This window comes from Stenella coeruleoalba, assembly GCF_951394435.1.
Source record: "Stenella coeruleoalba genome assembly, chromosome: 15".
NCBI lineage: Eukaryota > Metazoa > Chordata > Mammalia > Artiodactyla > Delphinidae > Stenella > Stenella coeruleoalba.
This window is the reverse complement of record NC_137161.1, coordinates 44028931-44046679: the sequence shown is the minus strand read 5'-3', so window position 1 is coordinate 44046679 and position 17749 is coordinate 44028931. Positions and strand designations below refer to the sequence as shown.

At 45.0% G+C, this 17749-nt stretch overlaps 1 protein-coding gene across 1 annotated transcript; it reads left to right on the top strand.

Moving 5' to 3' along the window:
• Positions 1–5051: 5051 nt before the first annotated feature.
• Positions 5052–17190, top strand: CST8 (cystatin 8; the record flags this gene model as incomplete). The annotated part of the gene is made up of 3 exons (XM_079944410.1): positions 5052–5279; positions 15263–15376; positions 17107–17190. The coding sequence occupies 3 exons, from the start codon at positions 5052–5054 to the stop codon at positions 17188–17190; spliced, it is 426 nt and encodes a 141-aa protein (XP_079800536.1).
• Positions 17191–17749: the final 559 nt, after the last annotated feature.

Here is a 17749-nt window from a genome sequence, read left to right as displayed (position 1 = left end):
TCACCAAACAACTTATTTCAGTAACGCTATCTGGCCCTGCAGCCCGAATGGCTCCAGAATTGCTGCCGAGGAGGGTTCACCTGTATCGATCCGGGTAGGAGTCCAAGGCTTGTCTTGATCTGCTTCCCACGGTTCATACAAGATCGACAAAGACGCAATGGTCCACGTGAAGAAGTGGAGAAGGTGCTGCTGGCCAGAACTGTGGAGCGACAGGGGCCAAGGCCCTCGGCTGACCCCTCAGCACCCCCAAGCTTCTGACCGGGACCCGTGTCAGTGTGATCCCCCCCTCCCTCCCCAAGCACAGCCTCTGATACAGGTTGTGAAGCTCCCTCCACACCAAGTACCCACGGGGAGTCCCTCCCCTCCACCTAAACCCTGCCCAGGATGTCGAAACTGATCTGTGCTGACAAAGTTGGTGAAGATGTCATTTTGTAAACAGTTGTGTTTTTCCTCTGTCCAACCCAAGCCTGCTCTCTCCAGCTGAAGGTCCAGGATAGGGGCAGTCCATAAAGACAGAAAAAATTAGGTAATAACTACTCTACTCCAGCCAAGAAAAAACTGTGTCCCCATGCCCTTTTGTGCATGTAGGCAAATACTTCTGTGGGACAAACTCCTGTGTGTGGATGTGTTGAGGACTATGTAACTTTTAAATGTTTAGCAGAGATGGCTAAATCACCCTGAGCAAAGACACTGGATTCTTACTCCACCAATGCTGATGAAGGCGCCTTATCAACCAGACACTGTCATTGTTTTTTAACTTTTTTCCAAAGTGTAGGAGAATGGTGACACTTCATGGTTGGGTTCATTTGAATTTCTGTTGTTAAGGAAGCTAAGCATATTTTCACACATGTATTAAAGACATTTATATTTCTTTTTCTGTGACTTCTGTGTTGATTACTTTTCTCCAAGTTTCCTACTGGATTTTTGTCTTTTTAAAAATTACTTGCAAGAGCTCTTTGATATTATGGAAATTAAAATGTTCTGCATCACATTTGTTAAAGTCTAACCACTTGTCTCCCTTCATACCCACTAGGCTGGCAATCATCACAAACAGAGAGTATGGGACTTCCCTGGTGGTCCAGTGGTAAAGAATCTGCCTTCCAAGGCAGGGGACGTGGGTTCAATCCCTGGTCAGGGAACTAAGATCCCACATGCCACAGGGCAACTAAGTCCACGCACCACAACTACTGAGCCCGAGCGCCTCAACTAGAGAGCCCACCTGCCGCAAACTACAGAGTCCACGTGCTCTGGAGCCAGCGTGCTGCAACTGGAGAGAAAACCTGCACGCCACAACTAGAGAGAAGTCCATGTGCTGCGATGAAGATCCCACCCATCCGTCGCAGCAAAAGATCCCACATGCTGCAACTAAGACCAACGCAGCCAAAATGTAAGTAAATAAATAGAGAGATAGTAACCAGTGCTGGCAAGGATGTAGAGGAATGGAACCTTCATACACCGCTGATGGGAAGGTAAGACGGTGCAGCCCCTTTGGGAAACCATCTAGCAGTTCCTCAAAAAGTTAAATACAGAGTTCAGGTAACCCAGTAATTCCACTCTGACCTGTGTACCAAGAGAAATAAAAGCATAGGTCCACACAAAAGCCCAAATATGAAAGTTTGTAGCAGCGTTAGTCATAATAGCCAAAAAGTAGTCAAAACCCCCATGTCCACTAATTGGTGAATGGATAGATGAAACACAGGACACACATGCATGAAGGAAAGTTATTCAGTGATAAAAAGAAATGAAGTAGCAATTCATGCTGTAACTTGGGTGAACCTTGAAAACATACTAAGAGAAAGCCATACACCACAAGACATATACAGAATGATTCCAGTTATAGGAAATGTCCAGAATAGGTACATCTATAGAGAAAGCAGATTCGAGGTTGCCTAGGATTGGAAGGAGGCAGGGAGATTGGGAGGGTATTGGTTCAGCCTTGCTGGGAAAACTGATTGTGGTTTTGGATATAAAACTGTGAAGATACTAAAAGCCATTGAATCGCACATTTAAATGGTTGAATTGTATGGTATGAGAATTATATTTCAGTAAAGTTGTGTCAAAACCACCCTGCCCCTGCAGTGCGCCCCATGTGTCCCACCTGCCCTCTGGCCGCACCCCTTAAGGCAGCCGGGGTAAGAAGCACCAGCCAGCCCCTCCTGGAACCCCAGTTCCCACCATCAGGGGCAGAATGAGATGCTTCATTCGGGGCAATAGCTTCTGGAACAGTCAGTATCTGCCATTGCCGATGACCCCAAAGCAGCTGGGTAAGCCGGCTGCGGGGGATGGAAGGGAGCGGGGCCATGCCCAGAGGACCCAGGGGCTGTCTCCCCTCCGTACTCCGTCAGTCAGTGGAGGCCTGAGGACCAGCCCAGGACTCAGCCCCGTGGGTCCACAGCCATCACAGCGTCAGCACCCTGCCCCGCCCTTGAAGTTTTCCCGGACCAGCTGGGTGGACCCCAGCCTACTCCCAGGGAGAGATGTGGGCTGTCTCTACTTCTGTTGAGAGAGGCCTCAGCCCAGGCCACAGTTTTCAAACGATTCATGGGGCCAAGAGGGGAAATGGACTCGCTTCTGGACATACTATATGCTCATATCTTTGGCTCCCTTTGAGCCGAGACAAGTGAGGAAATTGTCTTTTTCTTTCGGATCTTAAAAGCAGCTGCACAGCACAGGGAGATCAGCTCGGTGCTTTGTGACCACATAGAGGGGTGGGCTAGGGAGGGTGGGAGGGAGGGAAACGCAAGAGGGAAGAGATGTGGGGACACATGTATATGTATAACTGATTCACTTTGTTATAAAGCAGAAACTAACACACCATTGTAAAGCAATTATACTCCAATAAAGATGTTAAAAAAATAAAAATTAAAAAAAAAGAGCTTTTCCCATAAAAGGGAACTTAACCCTTTGCCAAATATCTTCCAAATAACATATCGTGTTCCCATTTACCTGTCGGCTTTGGGGGGCGAGAGCATGTGTGAGTGTGTGCTGTACAAAGTGTGTGGCCAGATCGATGCTTCTTCTCCATCTGGCTTCTGTGTTTCCTACAAGCTCAGAAATGGCTCCTGACTTCCAGCCCAGGACTCTGTCTCACATTTGACCCTCCAGCCGGTGACTCTCAGGTCTCACAGGCCCCGTCTAGAGTTTACTTACGGATCTCAGGTAGGAGCCTCCTTGGGCTGATGTGTATTTTTAATATCCTGGAAAGAAAAGTAGTGATTTCCCAACTTCTGAGTTCTTGGGACTCCCCTCTCTGTGGCTGAGCCAGGCCCCAAAAGCAGAGTGGGATGGAGTCCCGACCGTGCGGGCAGCCTGCCCGGGACAAGGCTGGAGATGGGGAGGAATGGCTGGCGGGCCAAGGGGGATCTGCCCTCTGTTCATCCCACAGAGGCTCATCACGCCTGAGTCTGCTGCCAGCCTTCGGCTTCGTGTCCTCGGCACCACCCCTGGCCTCCCGACCTGGGGGCCTCTGGCCCCAGGTCCCCTGAGCCTGGCTGTCTGGTGTCTCTAAGATGCCAAAGAGGGGCCACATGACAAGACACTGATGGAAAGAGCCCTGGAGGTGACTTCACTTCCAGCTGCCCATCCAAAGCACAGAAATTTAGAAAGTCAGGAGCCAAGGGACAGGAGCTGGGACTCAGCACTTGGGGCAGATGCTGGGGGCTCCTGGTGAGCCTGTGGGCTTCTGAGGGCAGAGGGTCCCCTGACAGAGGGGCTGGTCACCTGGGCAGCATCAGTGGGGCAGGGCTTACGTCACAAAGGGGCCAGAGGTGACCACTGGCAGGGAGGACAGCTGAGGGCAGACGTACCCTAACGCCAGCAGACACCCTGAGCAGGCACATGGCTGTGAACTGAGCATGCCAGAGACAAGCGGGCCGCAGGCAGGAGCCACCGAGCTCGGGTCCTGAGGAAGGAGAGAGACCGCCTGCGGCCGGCGGCCAGCTCAGGGCTCGGCCGCAGCATCGTGGAAAGGAGCTTGGTGCTCAGGTGGGTCCCAGGTTTAGCCATGCTGGATGGGAGACGGCCCAGGGCAACCGTCCCGTGTGTCTGGGCAACTGCTCCAGAGGCCACGGAGCGGGTCTGAACCGCTCCAATCCCATGCGTGTCACATCAATGCTGCCATCGCACGGAGGCCGGGCAGGAGCGGGTAGGTTACCACGGGCCAGGCCGGCGGGCGGAGGGGACCCGGTGTCCTCACGCATCAGCCTCCCCACAGGCCCGTCTCTGGGAGGCACACGGGAAGGTCTCCTCTCGCGGCCTGGGTTTGGTTGGCGATTCCTGGCAGAGGGCATGTGGGTCAGAGCGGTGTCCTGGGTGGGCAACCGAGCGAAGACCCCAGGAGTGTTCAGTGCTGGGTGTCTGTATCTAGAGCCTGACGGACACCAGGCATCTCTTGGTTTGGCCATCACGTCCTCTGTTCAGCTTGGACACTCTGTCCCCACTTCTCTGTGGCGAACACAACCCACCGACCCTGCTTTGTCTCGAGGGGCCGCTCCTTGTCTGCACCTGACACATTAACCACTGCCTCTGCCCTGTGAGCCAAATCCTGGTGACCTTCTGTGGCAGAAGGGGTTCCTCTAAAGCAACTGCACTTTACAAGCCGTGATCCCTCCTACGCGGGGGTAACACTGAGGCAGGGCAGCCCCGGTCTGAAACAGACACGCAGCCCCGTGGCCGTTTCCTCCTGTGTAAAGGGTTTCGCAGCCCCACGGGGCTCTGATGATGAAAGGCCACCCAGCACGTGCAGTGCCTACCACAGGGCCCAACCCAGCCAGCAGGGACAGGCGTGTGTGTGTGTACACGTGTGTGTGCATCCCTCCCACACGTGAGTGCACAGAGGTGTGTGTCCTTCCAGAAAGGAAGCATCCAAGATGGGAAAATGGACCGAATTGCACATTTCGCAGGCAGCCTCTTTTTTAGGCAGGCGATGTTAACCGCTGTTCTCCCCTCTCCGCCTGCAGCAGAGCTAGGAGGGGCCGGGTGCAGAGGCAGCAGGGCCCGGCCAGCCTTGCGAGGACAGGAGGGGCTCGGCCGCGCCCCTGGGCTGAGGTACCATGGCCAGGCTCCGCCCCGGCCTGCTGCTCCTGATGGCCACGGTGGCCCTCGCGTCCAGAGGTGTCCAGGCCTGGGGTTCATCGAAGGTGGTGAGGAAATTCCAAGACATCTCCGAATCCTACGTATACGTGGAGCAGGCCCTGTGGTTCGCCATGAAGGAGTACAACGAGGCCAGCAAGGACGAGTACACCTTCAAGGTGTTGCAGATTCTGAAGTCCCAGGAGCAGGTTGGTGGCTTTCACTCCCCGTTCTCTGTCCCCACACTCACATTTGTGGCAGGGCTGTCGTCCGTGGAGAGCGGCTGAGAGACACCTGAGCCAAAATTTATGAACTTTATTTTAGGGGTTTTTGGAAGAAAGTTAATGAAACTTCCTCCTTTATCATTCTGGGGTAAAACATAATATATCCATTCAAATAACTTAAATTTAGTTATAGTCACATCAGAAAACACAGGTAAGAGTCCAGAAGGGCTCCTGAAGGGGTCAAGTTTGGGACAGTTTGAGCTGATATCATCAACCTAAGCGGCTACAGGGATGGATTATAACACATTTAACAAATGAACAAACTCCACATCCAGCTTTCACTGTAAAAAGGAACCAGGGCAGAAGGGAAGGCTCTTTTTTTACAGAAAAATGCCTACTTAGAGATGTGAAAGAATATGAAACTAGAAAATCACCTTTTGCAACCACCATGGTGATAACTAACTCAGGTCGAAGATCAGCAATGAATCCTCCACCTGGTGCGGGGGGAGAGGGGGAGGGGAGGAGGAGGGAGGGGGGTGGACCGCTATAGGGGTTGCTTGTTAATTAATTACAACCAGGACACATGGGACAAATTGACACCGTGTACCTCTGATGTGACATCACTGCAAGGACACAGCGTTGCCTATATACGGCGTTCCTGCTCCAAAGGCCTGAGGGTGATCTCGAGGGACAATTAGACGAGTCCATATTATGCGGCATTCTCTAAGACTGCTTAAAAATATCAGTGCTGGGCTTCCCTGGTGGTGGCACAGTGGTTGAGAGTCCACCTGCCGATGCAGGGGACACGGGTTCGTGCCCCGGTCCGGGAAGATCCCACATGCCACGGAGCGGCTGGGCCCGTGAGCCATGGCCGCTGAGCCTGCGCGTCCGGAGCCTGTGCTCCGCAACGGGAGAGGCCACAACAGTGAGAGGCCCGCGTACCGAAAAAAAAAAAAAAAATCAGTGCTGTGAAAGACGGGGAAGAAGAAGGAAACGGTTCTCAGTAAAGGAGGCTTAAGAAACATGACGTTAAATGCGAGATGTGATCCTGTATTGTCTCTTGGATTTAAAATTATACTGTAAAGGATGTTCTTAGGGCAGTTGGAGGGTTTTGAACACGGACCATGTCTAAGATGAGTGCATTGAACCAGCGCTGTGTTTCCTGAGAAAGAGGGTTGTCCTGAGGTTTATGCAGGAGCCCGAGATGGGAGGTGGAGGGGTGAGCAATGAGAGGGGTCGGCAGAGGGTGAGGGGGCCCCACTGGGCCCGGGTTACATGTGACGCCGGCCTGACCTACACCTCTGCCCCTCTTCCTCCTCCACTCGCCCCATCTGCCCTCTAACCTGCGCTGCCCACCCTCCAGCCACCGTCAACCTGCCTCCGTTTCCTGTTTTCTTATGTGGGCAGAAGTTTCACTCAGCGTCTGGATCCCCTAAGAGGCCGGGACCCCTGGCTCCTGGCCACCTGCACGAGTTGAGGGCCCCGGGCTCCTGCTGGTTCTCCGTGTGGCCCCAGTTGTGTGGTTTGTGTTTTCAGGCAACGACACCAGGTCCAGGATGTGCGTCCCCAATGGGTGGCTGAAGTAAGACCTCATGGATGTCAATGCCCCAGGGGGCTCAGATGTGGTACCTGTTCTTAGTGAAGTTCCCGTCTTTCCCACGATGAGTCCACTTTCTTGGATGTTTTCATCTGTGCTCTCCATTTACAGAAATAGGTATAGATGGTTCTGCTTTAAAGGCAGGTATTTAATAATAAAATAAACCAAAGACCCACATAGCTCAAGACTAACGAATCATTTCATAGTGTTTGCTACTTCTTTTCACGAATGTACATTTTGTGTGTGTGTGGTTTTCTTTTTTTGTTTTTATTTTAACCAAATAGCACCAATTATTAAAAAGGGCATTATTTCTACACTATACCACAGTGTCACCCCTGCCAAGCATGAGGGAGTTCTGCAGATGTAGGACTCTTTTCTATTCTATTTTGTTTTTAATTTTTGAATTTTATTTTATTTATTATTTTATACAGCAGGTTCTTATTAGTCATCAATTTTATACACATCAGTGTATACATGTCAATCCCAATCTCCCAATTCATCACACCACCACCACCACCCCCCTGCCGCTTTCCCCCCTTGGTGTCCGTATGTTCATTCTCTACATCTGTGTCTCAATTTCTTCCCTGCAAACCAGTTCATCTGTACCATTTTTCTAGGTTCCACATATATGTGTTAGTATACAATATTTGTTTTTCTCTTTCTGACTTACTTCACTCTGTATGACAGTCTCTAGATCCATCCACGTCTCTACCCAATTTCGTTCCTTTTTATGGCTGAGTAATATTCCATTGTGTATATGTACCACATCTTCTTTATCCATTCATCTGTCAGTGGGCATTTAGGTTGCTTCCATGACCTGGCTATTGTAAATACTGCTGCAATGAACATTGGGGTGCATGTGTCTGTTTTTTTGTTTTTTTGTTTTTGCGGTACAGGGGCCTCTCACTGTTGTGGCCTCTCCCATTGCAGAGCACAGGCTCCGGACGCACAGGCTCAGTGGCCATGGCTCACGGGTCCAGCTGCTCCGTGGCATGTGGGATCTTCCCAGACCAGGGCACGAACCTGTGTCCCCTGCATCTGCAGGCGGACTCTCAACCACTGTGCCACCAGGGAAGCGCAACATGTGTCTTTTTGAATTATGGTTTTCTCTGGGTATATGCCCAGAAGTGGGATTTCTGGGTCATAGGGTAATTCTATTTTTAGTTTTTTAAGGAACCTCCATACTGTTCTCCATAGTGACTGTATCAATTTACATTCCCACCAATGGTGCAAGAGGGTTCCCTTTTCTCCACACCCTCTCCAGCGTTTGTTATTTGTAGATTTTCTGATGATGCCCATTCTAACTGGTGTGAGGTGATAACCTCATTGTAGTTTTGATTTGCATTTCTCTAATAATTAGTGATGTTGAGCAGCTTTTCATGTGCATCTTGACCATCTGTATGTCTTCTTTGGAGAAATGTCTATTTAGGCTTTCTGCCCATTTTTGGATTGGGTTGTTTTGTTAATATTGAGCTGCATGAGCTGTTTATATATTTTGGAGATTCATCCTTTGTCTATTGATTCATTTGCAAATATTTTTTCCCATTCTGAGGACTGTCTTTTCGTCTTGCTTATGGTTTCCTTTGTTGTTCAAAAGCTTTTAAGTTTCATTATGTCCCATTTGTTTATTTTTGTTTTTATTTCCGTTACTCTAGGAGGTGGATCAAAAAAGATCTTGCCCTGATTTATGTCAAAGAGTGTTCTTCCTATGTCTTCCTCTAAGAGTTTTATAGTGTCCAGTCTTACATTTAGGTCTCTAATCCATTTTGAGTTTATTTTTGTGTATGGTGTTAGGGAGTGTTCTAATTTCATTCTTTTACATGTAGCTGTCCAGTTTACCCAGCACCACTTATTGAAGAGACTGTCCTTTCTCCATTGTATACCCTTGCCTCCTTTGTCATATATTAGTTGACCATAGGTGCGTGAGTTTATCTCTATGCTTTCTATCTTGTTCCATTGATCTATATTTCTGTTTTAGTGCCAGTACCATATTGTCTTTGTAGTATAGTCTGAAGTCAGGGAGTCTGATTCCTCCAGCTCCGTTTTTTTCCCTCAAGACTGCTTTTGTTATTCGGGATCTTTTGTGTCTCCATACAAATTTTAAGACTTTTTGTTCAGTTCAGTAAAAGAATGCCATTGGTAATTTGATAGGGATGGCATTGAATCTGTAGATTGCTTTGGGTAGTATAGTCATTTTCACAATATTGATTCTTCCAATCCAAGAACATGGTATATCTCTCCATCTGTTGGTATCATCTTTAATTTCTTTCATCAGTGTCTTATAGTTTTCTGCATACAGGCCTTTTGTCTCCCTAGGTAGGTTTATTCCTAGGTATTTTATTCTTTTTGCTGCAGTGATAAATGGGAGTGTTTCCTTAATTTCTCTTTCAGATTTTTCATCATTAGTGTATAGGAATGCAAGAGATTTCTGTGCATTAATTTTGTATCCTGCAACTTTACCAAATTCATTGATTAGCTCTAGCAGTTTTCTGGTGGCATCTTTAGGATTGTCTATGTATAGTATCATGCCATCTGCAAACAGTGACAGTTTTACTTCTTTTCCAATTTGGATTCCTTTTATTTCTTTTTCTTCTCTGATTGCCATGGCTAGGACTTCCAAGCCTATGTTGAATAATAGTGGTGAGAGTGGACATCCTTCTCTTGTTCCTGATCTTAGATGAAATGCTTTCAGTTTTTCACCATTGAGGATGATGTTTGCTGTGGGTTTGTCATATATGGCCTTTATTATGTTGAGGTAGGTTCCCTCTATGCCTACTTTCTGGAGAGTTTTTATCACAAATGGATGTTGAATTTTGTCAAAAGCTTTTTCTACATCTATTGAGATGATCAAATCGTTTTTATTCTTCAATTTGTTAATATGGTGTATTGCATTGATTGATTTGTGTATATTGAAGAATCCTCGCATCCCTGGGATAAATTCCACTTGATCATGGTGTTTGATACTTTTAATGTGTTGTTGGATTCTGTTTGCTAGTATTTTGTTGAGGATTTTTGCATCTATATTCATCAGTGATATTGGTCTGTAATTTTCTTTTTTTTGTAGTATCTTTGTCTGGTTTTGGTATCAGGGTGATGGTGGCCTCATAGAATGAGTTTGGAAGTGTTCCTTCTTGTGCAATTTTTTAGAAGAGTTTGAGAAGGATGGGTGTTATCTCTTCTCTAAATGTTTGATAGAATTCACTTGTGAAGCCACATGGTCCTGGGCTTTTGTTTGTTGGAAGATTTTTAATCACAGTTTCAATTTCATTACTTGTGATTTGCCTGTTCATATTTTCTATTTCTTGCTGGTTCAGTCTTGGAAGGTTATACCTTTCTAGGAATTTGTCCATTTCTTCCAGGTTGTCCATTTTATTGGCATAGAGTTGCTTGTAGTAGTCTCTTAGGATCCTTTGTATTTCTGCAGTGTCTGTTGTAACTTCTCCTTTTTCATTTCTAATTTTATTGATTTGAGTCTTCTCCCTCTTTTTCTTGATGAGTCTGGCTAATGGTTTATCAATTTTGTCTGTCTTCTCAAGAAAGCTTTTAGTTTTACTGATATTTGTTATTATTTTCTTTGTTTGTATTTCATTTATTTCTGCTCTGATCTTTATGATTTCTTTCCTTATGCTAACTTTGGGTTTTGTTTGTTCTTCTTTCTCTAGTTTCTTTAGGTGTAAGGTTAGATTGTTTATTTGAGATTTTTCTTGTTTCTTGACTAATTTTATTTCTAATTTTATTTGATTTGAGTCTTCTCCCTCTTTTTCTTGATGAGTCTGGCTAATGGTTTTTCATTTCTAATTTTATTGATTTGAGTCTTCTCCCTCTTTTTCTTGATGAGTCTGGCTAATGGTTTATCAATTTTGTCTGTCTTCTCAAGAAAGCTTTTAGTTTTACTGATATTTGTTATTATTTTCTTTGTTTGTATTTCATTTATTTCTGCTCTGATCTTTATGATTTCTTTCCTTATGCTAACTTTGGGTTTTGTTTGTTCTTCTTTCTCTAGTTTCTTTAGGTGTAAGGTTAGATTGTTTATTTGAGATTTTTCTTGTTTCTTGAGGTAGGCTTGTATTGCTATAAACTTCCCTCTTAGAACTGCTTTTGCTGCATCCCATAGGTTTTGGATCATCGTGTTTTCATTGTCATATGTCTCTAGGTATTTTTTGATTTCCTCTTTGATTTCTTCAGTGATCTCTTGGTTATTTAGTAACGTCTTGTTTAGCCTCCATGTGTTTTGTTTTTTCCTTTGATTTCTAGTCTAATAGCATTTTGGTCAGAAAAGATGCTTGATATTATTTCAGTTTTTTAAATTTACTGAGGCTTGATTTGTGACCCAAGATGTGATCTTTCCTGGAGAATGTTTTGTGCACACTTGAGAAGAAAGTGTAATCTGTTTTTTATTGGATGGAATGTCCTATAAATATCAATCAAATCTACCTGGTCTATTGTGTCATTTAAAGCTTGTGTTTCCTTAGTAATTTTCTGTTTGGATGATCTGTCCATTGGTGTAAATGAGGTGCTAAAGTCCCCCACTGTTACTGTGTTACTGTCGCTTTCCCTTTTTATAGCTGTTAGCAGTTGCCTTATGTATTGAGGTGCTCCTATGTTGGGTGCATATATATGTATAATTGTTTTATCTTCTTCTTGGATTGATCCCTTGATCATTAGGTAGTATCTTTCCTTGTCTCCTTTAACATTCTTTATTTAAAAGTCTATTTTACCTGATATGAGTATTGCTACTCCAGCTTTCATTTGATTTCCATTTGCAAGGAATATCTTTTTCTATCCCCTCACCTTCAGTCTGTATGTGTCCCTAGGTCTGAAGTGGGTCTCTTGTAGACAGCAAATATATGGGTATTGTTTTTGTATCCATTCAGCAAGCCTGTGTCTTTTGGTTGGAGCATTTAATCCATTCACATTTAAGGTAATTACTGATATGTATGTTCCTATTACCATTTTCTTAATTGTTTTGGGTTTGTTTTTGTAGGTCATTTTCTTCTCTTGTGTTTCCCACTTAGAGAAGTTCCTTTAGCATTTCTTGTAGAGCTGGTTTGGTGGTGCTGAATTCTCTTATCTTTTGCTTGTCTGTAAAGCTTTTGATTTCTCCATCAAATCTGAATGAGATCCTTGCCAGGTAGAGTAATCTTGGTTGTAGGTTCTTCCCTTTCATCACTTTAAGTATATCATACCACCCTCTTCTGGCTTGTAGAATTTCTGCTGAGAAATCAGCGTTAAGCTTATGGGAATTCCCTTGTATGTTATTTGTCATTTTTCCCTTGCTGCTTTCAATAATTTTTCTTTAATTTTTGCCAGTTTGATTACTATGTATCTCAGTGTGTTTCTCCTTGGGTTTATCCTGTACAGGACTCTCTGCACTTCCTGGACTTGGGTAGCTCTTTCCCTTCCCATGTTAGGGAAGTTTTCAACTATAATCTCTTCAAATATTTTCTCAGGTCATTTCTCTCTCTCTTCTCCTTCTGGGACCCCTATAATGTGAATGTTGTTGTGTTTAATGTTGTCCCAGAGGTCTCTTAGGCTGTCTTCATTTCTTTTCATTCTTTTTTCTTTATTCTGTTCTGCAGCAGTGAATTCCACCATTCTGTCTTCCAGGTCACTTATTCATTCTTCTGCCTCTGTTATTCTGCTATTGATTCCTTCTAGTGTATTTTTCATTTCAGTTATTGTATTGTTCATCTCCATCTGTTTGTTCTTCAATTCTTCTAGGTCTTTGTTAAGCATTTCTTGCATCTTCTCAATCTTTGCCTCCATTATTTTTCTGAGGTCCTGGATCATCTTCACTATCATTATTCTGAATTCTTTTTCTGGAAAGTTGCCTATCTCCACTTCATTTAGTTGTTTTTCTGGGATTTTATCTTGTTCCTTCATCTGGTACATAGCTCTCTGCCTTTTCATCTTGTCTATCTTTCTGTGAATGTGGTTTTTGTTCCACAGGCTGCAGGACTGTAGTTCTTGCTTCTGCTGTCTTCCCTCTGGTGGATGAGGCTATCTAAGAGGCTTGTGCAAGTTTCCTGATGGGAGGGAGTGGTCAGGAATGTACATTTTATTTCTTAGTTGACTGTCAGCTCAAATGCAGGTAAGGTTGCAAAAGAATCAGGTAGAAACAGGTTCCAAAAGAGGCTAGAACAGAAGTGTTTAAAACTCCTTGGCATTCCAGCTACAAGCTGCTGGAAAACATATTGAAGAAAGGGGGTAAGGAAGAATGCACCACCCCCCAAACAAAAGTAACTCCTAATGAAAGCAAACAGAAAAATGCTGGGTGAAAATTCGGATAAAAATAACATATGCCCATGTGCTATAGAAAGAAAACTGCTCTATTCCATTGGATGATTTAAGTTAAAAGTGCAAAGATCTTTATCAGCAGTGGCCACTAACAGCCTGAAGTCAAATCTGGCCCACTTCTCATATTTGTACATCCCGTGAGCTACAAATGATTACAAGAAACAAAAGAAGGAGACTATTTTGTGACATATGAAAATTACTTTACATTGAAACTTCAGTGTCCATAAACACAATTTTGTTAAGACACAGCCACACACACTTTTTGAGGGTCCTCTGGGCTGTATTTGTGCTGCAAAGCCTGGAATATTTCCTCTCTGGCCCTTGAAGAAAAAGCATGTGGCCGCCTGTTCCAGTTCATAGCTGGCTGGGGTTCTGCTGCCGATTTCACACACGGTGAAGACTGGTAGGAAAGACTGCCAATGGCAGCCTGGAGCCATGTTTACTTTGTGCTAGATCCAGCGGCTTTCTGCATGCGCACTCAGGTTTTCAAGTTCACATAGGAGGAAACAGGCACAGAGAGGTTTAGTAACTTGCCCAGGGTCACACAGCTACTAAGTAGAAGAGCCAAGATTTAAACCCAGGCTGCCTGCTCTTAATCCACACATGCTACTGCCTCTGAGTGATGCTGGATGGGATGAAGGTGATGGGACATTGCAGCCAGCCAGGAGGGTATGGTGTCACAGGAGGCTAGGAGAGTCAGAGAGGCCTGGCCATGAAAGGAGGGAGGGGCTGCCTCTGAAGCTGGATCCCCATCTGCCTCCCTTCCTGGGCAATTGGGGATCAAGATGGGGCTGGTGGTCGGTCAGTGGTTGTTGAGTGTGATTTGGGAAAATCTGTTTTCTTGATAATTTTTACTTGGAAATATAACTCAAAGCTAAAGCACTCCTTCTCAACTGAGCATGGATTTTGCTCCACAAGGCATTTTGGGCAAAACCCAGAGATGTTTCTGGTCATCACAACTGAAGGGGCTGCTACTGAGGTTGGGGGGGTGGAGGCCAGGGATGTGGGTCACCACCCTCTGGGCACAGCATGGCTCCCCATGGCCAAGAAGGACCCAGCTCCAAATGCCAACAGCGCTGAGGCAGAGAAACTTAATATCCAGTCATGAAAAATGTGCTAGGGGTACATTTGGAAGTAGTTGAAGTAAAAAGTGAAAGTGACCACTGATTTCTTGCATCCCCCATGGACTCGTCAATCCTGGGGGCACCCCACAAGTGTCCTTTCAGACACTTAGATGCATAACTGAAAAATTTTAAGTATACTTTATATTCATGAAACTGTACTTAGAATTCTGCCTACATCCATTTTGTTTAATGCCCAGGTGACTTTTCTAGAACTTCCAAAATGTTTACTGCATTTTCCAAATTATCTCTTATTTTTCTGTGCTCAGTTATGGTGTTTAACTAACTTGGTCATTCTCATTCACATGTTGATTCCCTGACGTCTTGTAAACTTTGTTTTCCTGTTCGTTCTTTAATCGTGAGAGTGGACATTTGCCATTGTTCATCTGCATTTCCCTGTGAGACCCTTCTTGAGTACAGCGCTGACTGGAGCTCTGCATGGGGAGGGGAGGGGAGGGGAGATGCCCAGAAAGTCAGGGATTTGGGAGGGTATATGACGTGGAATAAGGCAAGGATGACTAAAAATACCAAAACTTTAAAGGGAATCGATACACTCTCAGTGGATTTCGATGAAAATGCTGTTTATTTCTAGAGCTCCAATGAGCAAACCATTAGTTTTCCCAGGAAAAATGGTCTTTAGGGAATAGTTTACTTACTTTATTTTGGTGACAGTTGTCATTACTTTAAAATTAAATACCATAATGAGAGTGACTGAGAAACACACACACAGAGAGAGAGAGAGAGAGAGAGAGAGAGAGAGAGAGAGAGCAAGGTAAGAACCACCTCCACGTTACCCCAAAACTCTGGCCAAAAAAAAAAAAAAACTGTAGGAGGGAAGGAGGTGAGAAGACATCTTTTGCCCTAAGCAGTCAATGACATGTTTGTTTATCAGAAATGACAATTGATACCACATATTCTTTTATGATCTCTAACTTTAAATTACTCATGGACAGGTCACAGATAGTTTGGATTACCTTCTTGAAGTCAAAATTGCCCGGACAATGTGCAAGAAAGCTTCAGGGGGAAATGAAAACTGCTTAGTACAACGGGATCCCAAAATGCAGAAGGTAGGTGCTAAGATAGAGTTCAACAGCCTTGGATCGTCTTGCTCAACATCACCTGTTACCCTCCAAGGATTCCTCCCAGTCTCTGCCCTTGCATGGATCATGGAACTCCTAGAGATTCCCCATTTCTGACCTCCTATAGATTCGAGCTTATCTGTTTTCTTTATTTATTGAGACTTAGAAAGGAGGAAAGGGTAACTACCTGAGCTCCGTGGAAAATAAATTTTAAAACCTGATACTGTTTTAAATAGTAAAAGGCCCTATTCACTTAAGGTAGAAAGTTTAGAAATTTTCCAAAGTATTAAGTAGCTTAAAATCAACTACAGAAGAAAAAAACAATCAACTAAAAATACCTTTATGGAAAGCTTACTGCTGTCAACTTAGTTTTATACATCCTAGTTTCTTCTATATTTTACATTTGTATTTTTGTGTAGTGGGGATCACACTGTACACTGTTCCACAATTTAGATTTTTATTTAATAATAAAATCTAAGGATTTCCAAAACCGTAAAATTATTTGAGGGCATTATGTAATGAAACTATTTGACTTCGTTTAATGGTGTTTCCACATATTATTTAGTCACCCCCTGAGAATTTATTATTTAAGTTTTTCTAATTTTTAGCTATTATGAACAGTGCCATAATGAATATTCTTCTTTATTTCTGTTTGTGTGTATATCTGATTGTTGTTGCCTTGTGGGCAGAGTTCCAAGAAGTTGAATTCCTTGTCCAATATTTTTTCACCTCTTAAAGGTTTTTAATATGTTAATACAGTGCTAAAGTATCCTCTATGGTTGATTTTAATAATTGGGTTTTCAATCCCTTTATTTTGCGATTGTTTCCTGTTACCCTGGCGATCACAAGTTAAGCAATTAGTTAACCCTCTGGTAAGCGTACTGCCTGCCCTCCCTGCCCTCCCTGCCATTGCCAGGAACCAGCTCCACCCATCCTGATGCCCCTCCAGCCTGGACACCCCGCTGACCTGGCCTCAGTTCCTCCATGGTCTGTCTGGGTTACTGGTCACTTGGTCCTATTTCCCCCTCAACTTGACCCCTCAGTCTGTGTATCTTATGCAACTTCACTTCTACTGGGTGTTGCCATAAAGAGCTATTTGTACTTTATATTTTTCTTCTAACTGAATAAAGATTTTAGGTGAGAGGAGGGACACAGTGACCTCATCCACCCCAGGAGCCTGGAGCCCCGCTCCCTCTGCAGGCCCTGTGTCTCCTCCCAGCTCCCCAGCTGCAAGCTTTCCCTGGTGGAATCTGGCCAGACTCTGACACCGCTTTCCAAGGCATGCAGGACCCTGGCTATTCTTGTGGTGCTGTATACCCTGGGAAGGACCCACTGGGCCCTCCACGCCGCGTGGGGTCTCCATGGGCCGCAGGAAGTTGGCGTGTCTGGAGAAGGGCCAGAGCTGGACACTAGGGTTTCTTGAGGATAATTGGTCCTGGGCTCCAACTCTTGCCCACATGGAGCAAACGAAGCCACAACCGTGATGGCTTCAGCTCTCAGGGAGGTGAACCGATGGGGGTCCATCCCAGTCATGAGGCTGGCTGCTCTGCCATTGGGCGAACAGCTTGGGGATCTGTAGAGGCGTGGCTGGCTCAGGCGGCCTTTTGTCCCTCTTGAAGCCAAATCCTGGCACCTGGAAATAGGAACTTCTGGGGCTTTTTGACTTTTGCTTTTTGCAATTGTTCTTACAAGCTGGTTATTGTTTTTGTCTCTTTTAGATGTTTCATTGCACCTTTATTGTGGCATCCAAACCCTGGAACTTTGAACTCAATATGCTGAAGAAAGAATGCCAGCCTGTCTAATGGTCTTCTAGCACATTCTGCCGCTCTCATGAGCATTTAAAGAAGCAAAGACACTCCCAAAACATTTAAATAACACATCTGACCTATCGACTTCATTTTGTAGCCTTCTTGCTTTTTTGTGCATTCTTCAGGCGTGGAGGCTGAGGATGTGGTTCCGGGCTGTGTAGTGTCTTCTGCTCGGTCAACTCATTTACCAGCAGGAGCAGTCTGCTCCCAATGAATGGAAGAGAACACGAACCTGTTTCCGTATTTCACCAAACTCGGCACAAGTTACTTTTCGCTGACAGCTCTTTGTGTGGAACTAATAGGAAGACCCACCCCTCCACCGCTTCAGGCTGGTAGGTAGTTTCTGCAAGGCTCTGAAGATGCGTTGAGAATGTCCATCCATGGATTTCCACAGAAATCTCCCTGCCCAGGGCTCTGGAAAACACAGCAAAATGGCTTTAGAAACAGTTTTACCCCCCCCACCCCGATCCAACCCGGGAGCTAGCGGTATCATTTGGAGATTAGTGTTTTACTTTGGGTTTTGAATTGAGGCAGAAAAATGCAAGAGTGACGG